The sequence below is a fragment of the Ctenocephalides felis genome, unplaced genomic scaffold, assembly GCF_003426905.1.
Source record: "Ctenocephalides felis isolate EL2017-DRISC unplaced genomic scaffold, ASM342690v1 CF-g0.4_SCAFFOLD_01170, whole genome shotgun sequence".
Taxonomy (NCBI): Eukaryota; Metazoa; Arthropoda; class Insecta; order Siphonaptera; family Pulicidae; genus Ctenocephalides; species Ctenocephalides felis.
The window spans coordinates 15,304,796-15,322,693 of record NW_020537324.1 but is presented as its reverse complement, the minus strand read 5'-3'; the positions used below and the strand labels follow the sequence as shown (position 1 = coordinate 15,322,693).

Genomic DNA, 17,898 nt, shown 5'->3' with positions numbered 1-17,898 from the left:
TCATTATTTATTCGTAATAATTTACATTATAACTACACTACTTCGTTTAGGTTATGTTGTGATGTTTATTGACTAGTTCGCAAGGCTTGCCCTTGAAGCCATTATTGATAATGGCGACGGCTCGGCCGTTGACTATGTACTGCCTGCATGGATAGAACGGGAGTAATTCGTTTTCTTTTATGCGATGTTTTTCCGGTGCAATTTCCGGTTGGTTATAACAAAAAAATTACATTGCTGACAACATAATAAAAATAATTAATATTAAAATTATATTACTGACAATATAATAAAAATAAATAATTTTTTATTTGTTTATAAAATTCATATAAACAAATTAATCAATAAATTAAAAAAAATAGTGATTGATTAATTAATTACACATATGGTATCTATAATTATAAAAAAAAACATTATTTATATCGACAATAATATTGTAATTTAGTTGTTTATTTTAGTTTATTGAATTTGACTCTGTGATCAATGTAAATAACATACAAAAATACAACACCAAGAATTATTTATAATATTTTAATAAATTAGAATAAATTATATATCTGCCATATGTTTTACACACATTTAAATCTTTTATAAAATTATATATGTGAAATATATTTTTAATATGCTGAGGCATAATTTTAGAAAAAAAATTCTTCATTTGGGGTTTTAATTTTGCAATTTGGGAACATTATAAATCATACGCAGAAATACGAAAATATATAAGTATCTTATCAAATCATGTAAAAAATGATAAGCCCATCTTATACTCTTCTTTCGTCTATATATATTATATGCCTGTAATATATTTTACATACAAATGTTTCAATAATAAAAATCAATAACAAAATCATTAATAAAGTTATGTATAATAAACTTTTTAACTTATTGAAACATAATTTTAAAATTTTCTCTGTCGCGAACTGTTCAGAGCCTGGATATTAAGATAAAATATATTAGAATGCTAGCATTTCCAAGGACCTATTTTAGCCTTTCAAAAAAATATTCTGGACATTATATATTTTACAATGTAATATTCAATAATGTATATATACACATTTTTGAGTCCAAAAGCTTATAGAACCTGTAAGACTGTTGTGATTTTAATAAAATTTAGAATATGATACTCAGATTTTCTAAAAGTAAAGTGAATTCAATAGTTATTACACGTGAAACACATGATCGAGCAACATATAGCAAAACATTAAAAAATCTAAATTCTTAATATTTATGTGTAAATATTAAATATTAAAATTGTAGAGTAATTCTTCTTTGAGAAATTTATAATACTAACATAGTATTATTAGAATAAGGTACTCCTGTTTATTGCTATATGAAAGGTTTAATATTTTGTGATAAATAGTAAAAATGATGCCTTTTTTAAGTTATATAATATTTATCAAAATACTAGTGATATAGCTAAGAATTTTTGGTATCATTAATTTAAACCAATAAACAAAAAAGATTTTTTATAAGTATTATTACTATTTTTATAAGTTTAAGTTCTCATATAAAATTTTGTGTAAAGGTTATCGCCAATTAAATCCCTTGTTATAAATGATTTAGTCCTAAATATAATTTTATCCTCTTCGAGAAACTTGTATTACCAAGACAGAATAGGGATCTCCTGTTTTTTGTTCTATCAAAGGTTTAATATTTTGTGATGAATAGTAAAAGTGATGCATTTTTTTAAAAATTATATTATATTTATCAAGATACTAGTGATATAGCTAAGAATATTTTGTATTTTAAAAGATTTATTTTTTAGTTTATATGCTCACATTTGTTTAGAGGTCTTCTCCATTTAGAAGATCCTTTTGTTAGAAATGATCTAGTCCTAAGTATAATTTTATGTTGATAAAGCTTGTTGGGCGTGAAGATTTTATAGTGATTTCTAACCAGATTTTATTTTATTTCCATATAAATTACAATCGGTCTTCAAGAGACATTCAGTAATTAGATAGTTGGTAGTAAAAATGGATGCTTAAAAAGTTACTCAGTAGTAAACCTTTTAGTTATGATATGTAACAATTATGGCAAAATATTTACAAATATAGATACTAAAACCTATTGTAAGTCTAAACATGCATAAATAATATATGACTATAAATACATATACATATAAATAATTTCTACATAAACTAATTTTACTTATTCTGTTAATTCGAGTAATGATTGTCTTTTTAATCTGTGATTATATGTGGTATTGTAAAGTTCGTTTGCTAAGACGTTGGAGTGACTGCTTATTTTTGTCTACCAAGAATTAAAATTAGATTTTTTTCATGAAAAATAGTTGTATTATATTCTGCTTTTTTTAAGTTAAGAAGTGATACATAGATAAGGATATGATACTTCTTAATCCACGTGAGGTACATAGTCTGATGCCGGTTATTCGCCCAATCGGCAGTTTTAAAACCATGGCCAGGCTCAACACAAAACTGAATCTTGTGTATTTGTGTATGTATGCGCACGCAGCACGCATCTTTTCCTTTTCATGTGCAACCAACTTGGATCTCATCCACAAGAGGCGAGATGCAGCACCCGAAGCACAAGGTTAAGGACATTGATCTTGTATAGCTTCGACTATACTTTACCTGATTTCATAAAATATTCTCAAAAAAATATTATTCATCTTTAAAATCCTTAAAGTTTTGATTGACAAAAAAAGAAAAATAGTTAAAAAATTATAGTTGCGCAAAATTGATAGTTATTTATTCGGATTTTTTTAAATTTTTAAATTATTCATTTGTTGCAATTTTAAAGTCACTTTTTTATTGATAAATTTAATAGCAATCAGAATCTTATTATTCTATAAGCTATTGAGATGTATTTGAACTGAGTTCGCAAATGTGTCTTGTTTAGGAAACTCTTCAATGAGAGCCCTTAGAAGTCACATATTTGCTTGCTGCACCAAAAATAAATCACATGTTTTCACTATTAGAAATATTCTATAATAAAATATAACAGATATAGATAAGGCCAACCGTTGGGTTCCTTATAAAAATAAATGCCAATTTATTAGAAAATCATCATAACAATCTTAGAAAACTGTTCAACTTTTTGATTGTTGGGTAAAAAAAGAGATAAATTATGTATTAGAATTCTATACTCAATATCTCAAAACTTTATCGATTGATACCGAAAGTAAAAGGATATGAAATAAATATAACACAGTGAGACCAAAATCAAAGAAAAACTGTTTCAAAGCTAGTTTACAACATTTATAATTAATAAATAAATTATAAATAAAAACAAAAAATGATTATAAATAATATTAATAATTTATTTAATTAGTGTTTCAATTTCTTGCTAAATATAGCTCGATTATGTGTTTCACATGTAATAAGGAATGAATTCATTTTACTTTTAGAAAAAGTGTGTATTACATTCTAAATTTTATTAAAATCAGAACAGTCTTGCAATGAACACTTAATATTTTTGCAAAAATACTTTTAAACTTCTTACAAAATATGAATTAATAAAATCTATTTTTAACGTTTAATATTATCTCTAATATTGATTTTATTTAATTAATTATTAATAGATTTATGCAGTTTTAATGTATATTTTACCTTAAAAGTTGTATTAAAATTATTATTAAACGCAGTGAAATGGTATGTTCATTATCAACGATTATGAAGATAAAAATAAAAACTATTTTCTTATTATTAATTCATTTTATTTTTTTATTATACATTTTTACTATAGTAAAATCATATTAGAAAGTATTGTTATTTGTTCAGTTGTTAAGTTTTTAATAACTAATGATAAAATTTATTTAAAAATTTATTTTAATATTGATATAAAATGAATAATAATAATAATTAGATTTTTGTCAAATAGTTTTTAAGTGTAGTATTTTACAGCTATCCTAAATCATATTAGAAAATGTCATCAAAAAATATGTTATTTGTTCAGTTATTAAGATTTTAATAACTAATAATAAAACTTATTTAAAAATTTAATAAAATATTAATATAAAATAAATAATAATAATAATTAGATTTTAGAAAATAAATTTTAAGTGTAGTATTTTACAGCTGTCCTAAATCTAGTCCCTCAAGTAAGGACATAAGAAAACATGAGCACATGCGTCTCTTTTGAAAAGGATGAAAAAAATCCGTACAATAAAGTAATACGGATTTTGGGGTGCGTTTGAGGTAGGTAGTAGAATTTTAACATCCAATACCAAGGACCAAGGACTGCACGTCCGATTGCTTGCAAACACACAAATATCCAAATAAAAGGAGAGCTTCGAGGATAAATATTCGCAAAATATCGAAAACACAACCTAGACTCAAATCTAAAGATAAAAATCTTTCATGTAGCAGTATTAATTGCAATAAAAGTTTAACAGTTTCAAAATGTGCAATAATTTACTACCCTTAACCCTTAAGTGTTCAGAATTCTTTCATATTCACAATAAGTGGAATTTTGTCTGATAATTTACAGTAAGTGGAATTACCGCAAAAACATGAATAACAATTTTCCAAAATAATTTGCGAGAAAGGAATTTTTTGCCTGAAAGATTATTTTTAAGAAAACGTTCCTAATGCATCCAAAACCTATAAATAATTGTTATATTAATTTTCTGCTGTACATGATTTAGAAAACAAGCAATTTAGACTTGTTTCAAAAAATAAAATAAAATTCGAGTTCTATTATAAAATATTAATTCCATTGTATAAATAAAATGTCTTAAATAAACAAATAATAATAATAAACAGTATAAAAAAATTTAGAAATAAATTAAATGATGTCTGACTGCTTCCTGAATTCCCTTCGGATAACATTGTCAATTTTTATACTTCGTCCTTCAAATAATCAGTAATATTTAAGTAATTTTAATACGAAAATCTGGCGATGGAGGTATGAAAAGGCGTATATGCTTTGAAATGCTAAATAATATTCTTAAATTTTACATCTAAAAAAAAGTTGACCATGGCCAGTAATCCCTCTCCTGCCAATGCATTTTTTAAAAAAAAAAATCAATCTTTTAATGTGTATAAATATTATTATTCTCAAAGCGCCCGTCCTAAATTCTAGATTTCAAGGATACTAAAGTGGGAGTATGAAATAAGTAGTCTTTTCTCTCAAATTCCAACATGTGTGCAAAGAATGTTATTGATTGACGGAAACCGATGCTGAACATAAAACTTTTGGGATTTGGGAATTGAGAATAGATGAAAATGTTTCAGAAATCGATATTTTATGAAACAATGTTTAATATATAATTAAAATTTAATTATATAATTGATATAATTAAATCAAATGGTATTGTTTTTATAATTTTATATGATAAAATGGCACTAATTAAAATATTAAAGCTTAATTACAATAATAATATCGTATTATTTTCTTTATAGTCAATATAAATTTAAACTATACACTAGTAATAAAATCAAAAGTTTGGCGCAGAAAATATGAATTTACATACAAAAATGAAAAAATTATTTAACTAATGAAAAATATGATATAAAAATTTGAAGGATTTTTCTGAATAAATTATAGACAATTAGTACTAAATAATGTTATATAGATAATAGCAATATTAGAAACAATATGATATAAATAATTGCAATTGGTTTTGAAGAAAATAATAAAGAAAATAATTTAATTAATATTTAATTTATAATTTATATAATTTTTCAATAAAAAATTATAATTATAACGATTATAATTTGCACATGATTACTTCCAGAACTTATACAAAATAAGAAAAGTAACTTGATCAAACTTAATAAAACAATCAAAATTTTCATCAAGAATTATATTTCATAAATAAAATATTCTTAACACTAAATTCATTAGCTTAAATATTATAACTAATTACCATTATTTCAACAATTTCAGCTGCTGAATGAAACCAGGATTAGGTTGACTACAAGGCCTAACAGCCTTAATTAATTTATAAGCATCCTCAAAACTATAATTTAATTCCAGCATAATATATCCAATAATTACAGAAACAGATCTTGATACTCCAGCATTGCAATGAACTAAAATTCCACCATCATTATTCTTCAGGCAAGTTTTTAAAAATAAATTTGATTCTTCACAAACGTCTAATAATCTTGTTTCCGGCAAATCTAAGCATGGTACAAACTTTGAAGATATTTTGTACGACAGATCATTCCAATTTATATTCGGTAACGGAATTCCAACACTCAGAATATATTTTATATTATGATTTTGTAATACTTTTACATCCACACAATCTTGTGATCCCACGAACAAATTGTTCACCACTTCTGCCGGAGTTGTGTCAGGTTTTGTATCGACCACGAAACCATATTCGGATTTGAGAAATGTTTTATCTCCTTCAGAATTTTCTATGTAACTTGTACCATCAGCTTGTGTAACTTTTGTTTGAGAATGTTTTAAATTTTGTTTGGATTTTTTTAAACCTTCTAATAAACTCATTTTAAATAAAATAAAGTAGGATTTAAGATTGAAATACATATGTATCCCAAGCCCAATAGTAGTATTATGGCGCATCTCAGGGATGAGCAACGTATCTACTTCGTATAATTATTGTTTTTTATGTTGTCTATCAAAATGTTCTTTTAAGCCATCAGCTCGTTTAAACGTAGCAGGGCATTTGGGACATTTGTGTTTTCTTTCATCAGAATGAACTAAAAGATGTTTCCGCAATGTACTTTGAGAAATATAATTTTTTTCGCAGATTTGGCATTTAAAAGGGCGTTCGCCGGTATGAGATCGTACATGAAGATCAAGATCATATTGTACATAAAATCTTCTATCACAAATTTTACATTCATACAAACCTTCACCAGTATGACGACTTAAATGTACTTTATGAGCATACGGAGTTTTAAATTTTTTGTGACAGATATTACACTCAAATGAATACGAATAGCCTGTGTGAATTTTCTTATGTCTATTGAAATTGCTAGGATCATTAAATACTTTATTGCAGAAAGGACATTTGTATTCTTTCTTAACCTTTGATTTATTTTTCTTATTTTTATTTTTCTTAATTTTCTTAGAAGGTTCTGAATTAAGGCACACATTCTCGTCACATATATCGCAGTTACTTATTTCTGGTTCTTCAATCTTTATCTCGTCTTTGATAAAGATTAAATTGTCTTCCTCTTCCGGATCTTGTTTGATAACGGGATCTTCAAAAGCCTTTTCAAATTCACCATGCAAAAAATCTTTACTTCTGGTTTCTGAATTAAGGCACACATTTTCGTCACATATATCGCAGTTACTTATTTCTGGTTCTTCAATCTTTATCTCGTCTTTGATAAGGATTAAATTGTCTTCTTCTTCTGGATCTTCAAAAGCTTCTTCAAATTCATCATGCAAAAATTCTTTACTTCTGGTTTCTGAATTAAGGCACCCATTTTCGTCACACATATCACAATTATTTATTTCTGGTTCTTCAATCTTTATCTCGTCTTTGATAAAGATTAAGTTGTCTTCTTCTTCTGGATCTTCAAAATCATCATGCAGAAAATCTTTACCTCTGGTTTCTGAATTAAGGCACACATTTTCGTCACACATATCACAATTATTTATTTCTGGTTCTTCAATCTTTATCTCGTCTTTGATAAAGATGAAATTGTCTTTCTCTTCTGGATCTTTCTGGATAACAGGATCTTCAAAAGCCTTCTCAAAATTACCTTGCAGATAATGTTTACTTTTTTCTTGTCTTTGGGTTATTATATTACTCATATTTAAATAAGTTCTAGTAATTATCATTCAATAAAAGAAATTTATTCTCAAATCACCAATAACAAATATTTCAAAACAAAATTGAAATGTCAAACAATTAGCAAAGATGATGTGTACACTACTAACAAAGATGATTGACTACTATCAATTTTGTTATAAAACTATTATATAATTTTATAAAATCTTCCTTCGTAATATTCTAGAATAAATTTACAATGATAATGATTGGGTGCAATGCTATCTGTCGAATTATTTTCTACCTAAGTTAGTCTAGTCAATAACAAACTACCTGAACGTTTTTTGTCCGTATGGGATAGGCTGCCAGGTAATGAATTGGTATTGTTGGATCTAATGCCATTTTATGAGCAAATAATTTATTTTGTTTATAAAATATTATCAAACGACTATCTATAATTTAATAATCAGGAAGTGAGAACCAACCACTATGAATCGTCTTCTAAAATATGAGATTAAAGAATAACTCATACAACACTAGTTTTAACCCTTCCGATTCGGATGCCGCCGCTTCGGCGGCAAAATTCATATAAATCTCGGAATTCGCGAGTGGAAAGTGTTAACAGCTGTTCAAATATATATAAAACATATTACCGAGTACTAATATTTAACTTAAATTCTATTATTTCATTATATTTTATTTATCAGCACTCAACACTTTCTTCACTAAAATATTTCATGCGGCACGACCGAAAACACGCATTAAAAATGAAATGTTTTAAACATATTTGTTTATACAATAAATATTTTAACACAAACCAGTCAAAATAATTTTATCAATCCGCATAAGATAAGAATTTCCTATAAATGATAACAAACTCCAATACCGCTAATATATTTCCTAGCTGCAACGCGTTATATTAGACACATTATATTATTTTTTTTTATATAAAACATAATTTTTTAATAATTCTTTATTTTTTAATTATATACAAGAGGTCTATTTATTGCACTTACAATCAATCAATGCTCTTAAATAGAATGCGTAATAAAAAATCTGTGATGTGTTCCTTTGATAACCATAAGTACATATTTACAAGTTTTGAAAAAAAAAATTAGTAATCTTTAAAAGATAAAAATACTTAAAGTATAATATTTATTTGGTAATTTTTGACCATAACTGGTTTAAATTATTTTTTAAAATAAAAATTTAATTTTTTTTTTAATATCCTTAAATCAAAATTTGTTTATAATCATGATATGTAAGATCATAAATGCTGATGACAACAATATGTTAAAATGTTATTGAAATTTATTTTTTATTATTCAGTAAAATTGCCACTTAGCATAAAAAGGACAAATATTATGATGCATTTAATTTACGTTCTGCTATAGTTTAAGTTAAAAAATGTTCTTTTAAAGAATAATAATTAAAAATGTTGTATTATGTTTTTCCTTTAAATTTAAAACTGAAAGGTTTGTTTATATAAATCTATCATTAGTATAAAAACTATTAATATCTTTTTATAATTAATTTATATATATGTATATCTAGATTCATAATCATGTATATTATATTAACTATATTTCTTCAAATATAAATACTACAATCAAAATTATTCTATAATTTTTTTTTACTTTACTTTTATTCGTAAAATTAATTTATTTATTATTTACAATTAAATTTTTTTAAAGTTATATGTATGTTAAATAATTTTTTTAAGTATTAATCGAATGGGCTATTCCAGCCACAATGAATTAATAAAATTATTTAAAAAATATTCGATAGGTCAATTATCAATTTGTTCAATATAAAAAGAATAATTAAAAGTGTAGTTTACAGAAAAATCACAATCAGCTTCATCATAAACGTGAGGTTACAATTACAAAATTATGCAAATTATTAGAACAATACAGGAATGTGCAATATTTATAAAAAAAATGCAAACTTTATGGTTTTCTTTGCGGGAAACAATATTAATTATTGCCTATAATTTTAAGTGGTCATGATATATATTTATTTAAACGTGATTTATAAGAAACATTATTATTTTAAATGCAATTGAAAAAAAATTAAAATAGCCTTTTATTAATTCTATTAAATTTTACTTATTTCTTTTTATGTGAAATACAATGTATTTCAAGTGGTCAAAATATAAATATCTAGAATTTGTTTTAGTCAATTAAAATATATATTATTTTATTAAAGAGAATAGTACAAATTGCTCAAAGCAATTGTTTAAAGCATATATAAAAGAGAAAGAAGATATAAAAAAAAACAACAAACAAACCTTTTTCTCCCTGTCCAGTGCATATATTACAACTCTTAACGTATTTCTCACCTGTCTCAAATAATATATTATTCTATTATGTAAGAAAAATCCTACTGTTGCTGTTGCCATAAAATAGGTTGTCCATTTGACTGCAGTATTATTCGATGTGTTAATTGTCCGAGTTGATCTGGTTGTATTTGTAGTAATTGTCCGCCAGCTGTTGATAAGTGAACTAAAGGCGGTGGACTTGAAAGGGAGGGTAAACTCGACAACTGCTGAATTGTTTGCATATGAAGGGGATGTTGTAGTGAAACCTAAAACATAAAAATTAACAACGAAATTATTATATATTAAACAGAAACTAAGCATGGAAATAAACTGTATTTATTAGTTATTTATATCTGACCTGGCCAAGTACGGTATCAGGAGATGCTTGCCTAATTTGATGCATTGTTACAGTTTGTGGCTGGGCTTGAATTATCGTTTGTTGTTGAGTTTGTGGTTGTTGCTGTTGTTGTTGTTGTTGCTGAACTTGCTGATTTTGTTGATCTTGTTGATGAGTCATCATATGTTTTTTAAGGTTTTGAGACTAAAAACAAAAAATAATTACTTTTTTAAAATTATTAGCTTAATATTGCTAAATACTTTAAATATAATTAAACAAAAATACATGTTATTGTAGGAACAACACATAGGTTCTCATAATTACCTGTGTATAAGATTTGTTACACAAAGTGCAGGAAAATGTCTTAGCATTATTAGCCGTTTCATGTGTCTTTATATGTTTTTTATAGGAGCCAGACTCCACATAGCCCTTCCCACACGTTTCACAAACATATTTTTTCTCTCCTGTATGGTGACGCCTAAATAGAAAATATTACATCATTACTCAAATGTTTCTAATAAAACTTTTGAGTGAATGTTAAAAATAATCATGTATATTAATATACCTATGAACAGCAAGATAACTAGCAGTAGAAAATTTCTGATCACAAAATTCACAAGGAAACAATTTTTCTCCTGTATGTTTTGTCATATGAATTTTAAGTTCAGTCCTATTCGTGCATCCTTTTCCACAATCAGAACAAGCAAATCTAAATGGATAAACAAAAGAATAATAATTATTTTTATCAAAGAAAAACATAAACTTTTATTTAATTTAGAGAAATTAGACTAGATGAAGATATATTGAGCTGATATTTTAACAGGTATTAACCATATCATTTTTATTAAAGCTTTTATATCATTAGTTTTCAAAGAATAACATTTTTGAATATTAAAATATTAAAATTTTAATTTATATTTAAATATTATTTAATAAAATTCTCAATTTGATCATCTATATTTTATATATATTAGTATGAGCGTTTCTTTCAATTTCGCTAATATTTACTTTTTAAATCCAGTGTGTGTAGCCATATGATTATTTCGAGCTGAGCTGGTTGCAAATTTCATATCACATCCTGGTGATTCACAAGCATACGGTCTTTCACCAGTATGCGTTCTTCGATGATAAATCAAAGCTGATTGTTGAGTAAATCTACGAGAACAGTACTGGCATTCAAACGGTTTTTCACCTAGAAATAGATTATGAGCAATGAAATATAGTTGTATAAAGTTTCATCAATTGCAATATTAAAAAAAGTTTTTTAGCAATGGTAATATTTAATGCTTTATAGATCACATATTAATGTAGAAACTTTGTGAATTTAATTATTGTTGTATAGTAGTATATAGCAAAATAAAACAAATATAAAAAAGTATTAAATTTGCAAGTAGTATACCTGTATGAACACGCATATGGGCATTAAGTTTAGAAATCTCAAAGAAAGCTTTTCCACAAGTTGCACAAACATGATCCCTTACACCTCGATGTTTCTTAGCATGCTGGCATAAGGTACTATGACGTCTAAAGGCTTTTCCACAGTCTGGACAATTTAAAGGTTTTTCTCCAGTATGAAGCCTCATGTGAACCTAAAAATTTCATTTGCAAATGCCTATGGTAATTTCTGTATAGTAGATAATAAATTCTGTATATTTCAGTAGATAATAGATAATTTATGTATTATTTACATATAAATATATAAGATTTATTATATATTTACCTTTAAATCTGTAGGATTATAAAAACTTTTCTCGCAATTGTAGCATTTATATGGTTTTTCTCCACGGTGTCGGGCAAGATGGGCTTGCAGAGCATAGTTGGAAATAAAGCTTTTTTCACAAACTGTACAAGGATACAGCTTTTTCTGTAATAATAATAAGAATATAAGACAACAGGTTCAAACATTTCCAAATTTATAAAATAATATTTTAAATATACCAAAAATAAAGCATAATAACTTATGAATTAAATATAAAAAATGTAACTAAATATGAGCCATTATGTATTCACCTCAAAATGTGTTTGCCTATGCCGATATAATATAGTTTTTGATTTAAATTCCTTATGACACACTGTACACGTAGGTGGTTTTTCTGGTTTTGCCTAATAAACATTTGTTGTTAGTACATATTTTATATAATTTATTATTTATTATCTACATTGAATACCTCATGTGTTTTCATATGCATTTTCAGCATCCCTGGACCTTTAAAACTTCGGTTGCATATTGTACAAATTGGGGGCTTTTTGCAATTTGCCTTTAAGTAATTAAGAGAACATTAGTGCTTACGTATTACAATAACAGTAGATGAAAAGTTATGTAGTTATATTAACCTTTATCCAATTTGAATGTGATCTCATGTGTGCTTTCAACCACTTCGAGTGTTTGAATTCTTTACAACACAGGTTACATATATGCCTTCCAGGTGTTACTGAAGCAGCTGCTTGAAAGGTGACTAATTCTGAAAAATAAAATTAAAAAAATAAATAAATATAAATTCTATTAATTCTTGTATAACTTTATCTATCTATCTTACTTCTACTTTATCTTTATCTATATATTTTACTTCTATTTTATCTAATTTAAGACCAAATCAAAAAAATGTATACTACCTAAATAACTTTTATCTTCTTCAGGATCATCAAAATTAATCTCGTTCTGTTCGGTTGATACATTCTTCTGTGATTCTTCTAATTGTTGAATTTCTTGCTGCAATGTGATTATGTTTTGTTGTTTTATTTCTTCCTGTTGCTGCTGAATACTATAAAAACAATACAAACATTTTGTTTAATAACATATATACATTGAAAGTTTATAGTTTAATTAGAATATAATTTAAATTAGAAGATTTCAAACAACCTAACACAAAGCTTGACACCGTAGTGTATATGTTAACCTGTGTGTAGAAATTTTTAAATAAGCACAGGTACAAAATACCAAAGAATAGATATGATTATAATGTAAAAAATAATATGTAATGTGAGGTAAAAAGCTGAAGCAAAAGCTTTCAACCATAATTTCAACAAATATGAATAGAAATAAAACAATGTAAGAATATATAATAGTCAGACAATGATTTGAATTGTTAGATTCATATATGGATCATGCAAAATATTTGTATTCTTGAATTTACAGTTTTGTTAAACCTGATAATGAAATTGACCTTTCACAATAGATGTGTCTATTAATCTAAACCCACAAAATATAAATTTATTTTACCTAGCTATTTGTTGAGTCTGTAATTCACTACTATTAACAATATTCTGAATAATTTCATGTTGCTGAGCATTTTGCTCTAAAAGTTGCGAATCAGTCAAAGCATGTTGTTGCAAAACATGTACTTGAATCTGCTGCGAGCATCCACTACTTTCATTGATCTGGTCGTAAAGTTCAATAACTTTAAAATTTGTACCATCAGTATTCGTAATATGTGTATTTCCGCTTTGATCTAAAACATAATTAATGAGTAAAATGCATTTACAACTATTTCTGTATGAATATATTTACTGTTTGTGTAAAAATTATGTCCATTTTGGTCTGATATTAAATCGGGTACCACCATTTCACAATCTTCTCCTGAAACTGTTAAAAGTACTTGTCTGTTTTGTTGGGTTTGATTAGCTTGTTGCTAGAAAAAAAAAATACAATATAATATATATAAAACTAGAGATGATAAATTGTTGTTATACCATTTGTTGTACATAATCTCTAAGAGTAACATCTGATCGTTCAACTTGGGATTTAAATGAATGACATCGACTTATTTGGTGGACACATTGCACACAAATCTGTCCAGGCAAGCCATCCGTTTGGGACACCTAGAAGAGAATAGAAATATAAAATATATATTGATTTAAACTAAATATCAAGGTACTAAAGATTAATATAACATACATAGGGTTTCGTTAACATGAGCATGTCTATTATTGAAAAATTGATACTACGGCTACAAATTAGTGGATCTAAGCAAATTCTTGATCGATAAAGGTTCACTTGATATAAATAATGTTATTTGTATCAATTTTATAAGTAAATAGTGCCTTGAAGGCTTAAATTAATTGTACAAAATAATATTTTGCAGTGTGTGCTTTTAACAAATGCTGGTAAGGAAGGTTTTTGTCATAATCCAGTTGATGACACTGGTAACTAATATAATAATATTTCTTTAATCTAAATAAGCTTAAAATGAATCTAAATCTTGTTATAGTCATTTACCTTGATATTTGTGCATTCCATAAGTAAAGTAGCAATTAATTCCTCAAATAATGGTCTCATATCTTTTTTAATTGACAAGCACGTTCTGCACACCTTATCGAAATCTATCACCTTTTTATCCATTATTAATTATAAACATTTATTTTGAAAAAAGAATAATTTTATTTATATTTACTAGCTGTCATATGTTTCTCATTGGTTATGTTTTGAAAAGTCTTTTGTAATATGATAAATTTAACTTTTTTCCATATTATTGACACTCAGAACACTGTTCATGCAATAATAACTATTTAAATCAGCATTGCATATTGAGATCTATTTGAAATGCATTATTTATTAATTATATGTCAACACTTTGAAAGGAACAATGCATAAATGTTAAGTAAGTGCAACATCTTGATTGGTGTTGGTGAAGAAATATGAAACAATCGATTGTACTTTTGTAGTTATTTTATAAAGAAAATGATGACCAAATTAATAACAATATTAAATAGTATAATTAAATTAAAATATATGCATTTATTAATAAATGAAAATACTTAAAAATAATTAAAATAACATTTATATGCTGTATATTAACGCGATATAGTACAATTTTACACAAGCATCGGTGGTTCAGTGGTAGAATGCTCGCCTGCCACGCGGGCGGCCCGGGTTCGATTCCCGGCCGATGCAATTCTTTTTTTTTTAAATATTTTATTTTATTTCTTATATATACATTTTTAAATATAATATTATTACTAATATTTTAATTTTTAAATAATATTAAACTTAAATTTAATTAAATTAAATTATCAACATACCTAGACAATATATAAGAGAATTGAGAATATAATATACTCATACATGTGTGCTTACCTAATCTTTTAATATACTCAAGATGTTTATCGGACATCCAAGAAGAGACTATCCTCCACTAATAAAATCGTCTAAAAAATAATAATTCTGCAGGTAAATATTTCTAATTCTATAAAAAAAATTAGCCCAGGTACATATCATACCAATGATAACACCATACCAAAATATCATGGTAATCTTGACTATTTTTCTTCATCTTTCATCTTTCTTGACTATTTTTCAGGCAGAATACAGAATATTCTTGTATACTATATATATTAAATAAAGGCACATTATGTATAACATTAAAAATTTAACACAATACTATATGGCATTTACTACACTAGTGAAATATTATCTTCCATTAAAAATTGAAGGTTAAAAGCTCTTCGATACAACCAAATTTACTTTAAAAATTGAAGGTTAAAAGCTCTTGAAAAAGCTCTTCGATACAACCAAATTTACTTCATTAGATAAAAAATTGAGAGTTTAGTACCGTCACAGAGCATGGTTACCTTAGAGTAGTGTGGGCAAGGTATATGGTACCACCGTACCAACTACTAATACCGTGGGGAGTACTTGAACATTTCAGCTCAGAATATTCTTGTATACTATATATGTATACTTATTTTTAATATGAGAGTTAGTTACCGGGACAGCGCGTACGCAGTCCCGACTACCAAAAATTACGCGCCCGAGTTATCCACATTAGGGACAATCGCAGGGGTCAGCCCAACCGAGGTGCAATGGAAGGGCCTCACCCTGGGGGAACCGCCTTAGTGATCACGGTAGCCCCCACGCCAGGTAAGTATGCTTCAGCGGAAAAAGCAGTTTGCTAAGCTTGGGACGTTCTATGTTTCGCGGTGTGTGTAAGCTGAGAAATGCGCAGCGGCGTTATCTATGGAGAGTACTTCGAACAAGAACTTTAGAAGAGCAACTAACCCGAAGAAGTATTTATCTTGAATAATAATATATTTGTGATAATTGTAATATTATACAAGTATCGTCAAGTTATATTAGAATATTATTAAAATTATATTGTAATGATGTATTCTATAATTTGAAATTTACCTTAAAACAAATTGCATGAACTTCCCAATATGTATACAGAATCAACTTTATCAATAAGAATTGAACTTGAGCTATTTAGATAAAATCATATACTTTTCATTTATGGATAAAATATTCAACTGTTTTCTTCGAAAATAATATTTTTCTTTTTACTGAAAAATAATCAATACGATATCCAAATGATGACTTTCATATATATAATTGAATTTATTGCATACTCGTACATTAAATTAATTTATTTAACACATTTTATTTTCTAAATAAAAAAATACATTTCGTATTCTAAAAGTGTATTTTTTCAAGTGTGGACGTCAACTGTGATCAGTAGCTAGCTACAGCTCATGGCGAAATTCTAAACTTAGATGAATTTTTATAAATCAACCGCTTATCATAGGTCTATAAGAGTGGAACCGGGGTAAATTACTCCAAATTGAGTAAAAGAGGTATTTTTGGGGGTAAAATGTATATATTTGAGAAGCACTGAATCAACTTCAGTAAAACCTACTATCGGAAAGAATTTCTGCATTAGCTGAAAATGTGAAGAAATAAGTAGTTTTCGCACTAAAACAAATTAAATATCTCGCTTGTTTTAAATCAGCTTCAGTGTCACAACTGGGTGCGGAAAGTACCAGCAATTTGCCTTAAGGCATGATGCCATACACCACTAGTTTGTTCATGTATTAGTAGGATTTTCATGAAAAATATATGTATTCATAAAGAATATAATTTTTACTTATTGTTTCCTTCAAACCATTTATTTCAGTCTTTTTCAAGGTTTGGAAGTAACAAACAATGTAGCAATCTGCGGGTTATGGGAGGTTATACAGAAGTATGCAAACAGATTCCAATTATAGACTCTGTGGGGTAATGAGAGGTTGCACAAAAACATTTTGGGATAATGGTTCCAAAAGTTCCCCGACTACTGGTCTATAATATTTTAGTATCTTGTTATAGACTACAAAGATCTCTTAAGATCTCATAAACAACTAATTAATACGATTCTTATCTATTATATTTCGAATAGTTTTTTAATTTTCAAAATCGATTCAAGATCGTGGACTAAAATGTGGACGAAAAATTCTATACTTTTCTGATAATTATGAAGAAACGGTTTAGCCGATCGTCGCACAAAACTGACAAAAGGTAATTTTTATCGAGCTTCACCGAAGGGTCTTTAATTATTTAAAATTGGCCCAACCATTTTTGATACAACATCGATCAAAAATTGGTGTACATCAGCACACACTTTTTCCAAATTTGGTCTCAGTCGATTCAGATTCACTTGAAACCTAAAATTAGCAAATCAAATTTTTTTCGCGAAAACATACGCTTCTCCTTAGTGAAGTTAAATAATAATTTCCCACGTTGTTTTTAATAATTTATTTCATTGTAACTAAAGCCAGCCTAAACGGCAAGTCCATTAATTACATAGGTACATAATCTTTTAATGACTAGATACAAATGTA

The 17,898-nt window shown here is 26.7% G+C and overlaps 3 protein-coding genes and 2 non-coding genes across 5 annotated transcripts; 1 reads left to right on the top strand and 4 right to left on the bottom strand.

Moving 5' to 3' along the window:
• Positions 1-5,829: 5,829 nt before the first annotated feature.
• LOC113366894 (dual specificity protein phosphatase 19-like) lies at positions 5,830-6,515 on the bottom strand. Its single transcript, XM_026608540.1, has one exon. The coding sequence runs from the start codon at positions 6,490-6,492 to the stop codon at positions 5,830-5,832; it is 663 nt and encodes a 220-aa protein (XP_026464325.1). The 5' UTR covers positions 6,493-6,515.
• A 10-nt stretch (positions 6,516-6,525) lies between these two features.
• On the bottom strand, positions 6,526-7,695 carry LOC113366893 (zinc finger protein 714-like). Its single transcript, XM_026608539.1, has one exon. It carries the CDS (start codon positions 7,693-7,695, stop codon positions 6,526-6,528), a length of 1,170 nt encoding a protein of 389 aa, XP_026464324.1.
• A 2,260-nt stretch (positions 7,696-9,955) lies between these two features.
• LOC113366240 (zinc finger protein 354A-like) lies at positions 9,956-14,719 on the bottom strand. Its single transcript, XM_026607815.1, has 15 exons — positions 14,525-14,719; positions 13,999-14,127; positions 13,817-13,937; positions 13,529-13,757; positions 12,922-13,070; positions 12,643-12,770; positions 12,477-12,566; positions 12,319-12,411; positions 12,029-12,172; positions 11,708-11,897; positions 11,317-11,500; positions 10,874-11,017; positions 10,633-10,786; positions 10,330-10,512; positions 9,956-10,237 (listed from the first exon to the last, which is right to left on the bottom strand). Exons 1-15 carry the CDS (start codon positions 14,645-14,647, stop codon positions 10,034-10,036), a joined length of 2,265 nt encoding a protein of 754 aa, XP_026463600.1. The 5' UTR covers positions 14,648-14,719; the 3' UTR covers positions 9,956-10,033.
• Positions 14,720-15,128: 409 nt separating this feature from the next.
• Trnag-gcc lies at positions 15,129-15,199 on the top strand. The gene has a single exon. It is a non-coding gene; the product is annotated as a tRNA-Gly (tRNA).
• An 812-nt stretch (positions 15,200-16,011) lies between these two features.
• Positions 16,012-16,173, bottom strand: LOC113368515. Its single transcript, XR_003366422.1, has one exon. It is a non-coding gene; the product is annotated as a U1 spliceosomal RNA (small nuclear RNA).
• Between the last annotated feature and the right edge of the window lie 1,725 nt (positions 16,174-17,898).